The sequence below is a fragment of the Orycteropus afer genome, unplaced genomic scaffold, assembly GCF_000298275.1.
Source record: "Orycteropus afer afer isolate SDZICR_OR568_19922 unplaced genomic scaffold, OryAfe1.0 scaffold00245, whole genome shotgun sequence".
In the NCBI taxonomy this organism is placed as follows: domain Eukaryota; kingdom Metazoa; phylum Chordata; class Mammalia; order Tubulidentata; family Orycteropodidae; genus Orycteropus; species Orycteropus afer.
The window spans coordinates 3848944-3849542 of record NW_006921832.1 but is presented as its reverse complement, the minus strand read 5'-3'; the positions used below and the strand labels follow the sequence as shown (position 1 = coordinate 3849542).

The window sequence follows — 599 nt, the reverse complement described above, 5'->3', positions numbered from 1 at the left end:
ATCCAGCTATCCAGCTGTCTTAATGATTGAAATGAAAAGAATATAATTGAAATTTTTAAAAAAAGAAGATCTCTAGGACTTCAAAGGTTGCTTTATTTTAGTAGTAGAACAGGGCATAGAAATCATCACTCATTCCAAGTTGTTGAAGAGTTCCACTTAAAGAGGTATTCTGTTAGCAGTTATAAATTTTGATCTCTATAGTACTCAACAGCCAGACCCTTCCCCTTCTTCTTTCAGAACACAAAATAATCTTAATTTATTTGAACAAGTGTACAATTCAAAATGTCTTAAGTACTAATGATTCTTTCTTTTGATTATTATGCTGGGTCTGTTTTAATTTTGTTTCAATAGAACTCAGAAGCCACGATTAACTCGTACCTCTGTACCCTCACTCTTGGCAAAACAGGAGCAGTCTGAAGTAAAGAAAGTTCCTAAAGGTGTTCCTCTACAATTTGACATAAATAGTGTTGGAAAACAGGTAAGCTTTTTTCCTGTATTTTTTGGCCTATTCACTATATATATATATATTTTTTAATTTTATTTTGATTTGGGTGAAGATTTACAGAGTAAATTCACTTTTCATACAGCAGTTCACATAT

The 599-nt window shown here is 31.6% G+C and overlaps 1 protein-coding gene across 1 annotated transcript in view; it reads left to right on the top strand.

The window, feature by feature from the left end:
* Positions 1-599, top strand: part of FYTTD1 (forty-two-three domain containing 1) — a 53082-nt gene that overhangs the window by 32099 nt on the left and 20384 nt on the right. Inside the window, exon 8 of the mRNA XM_007949397.2 lies at positions 352-478. Within this exon, the coding sequence (XP_007947588.2) occupies positions 352-478 (127 nt within the window). The remainder of the gene's footprint in view (positions 1-351; positions 479-599) is intronic.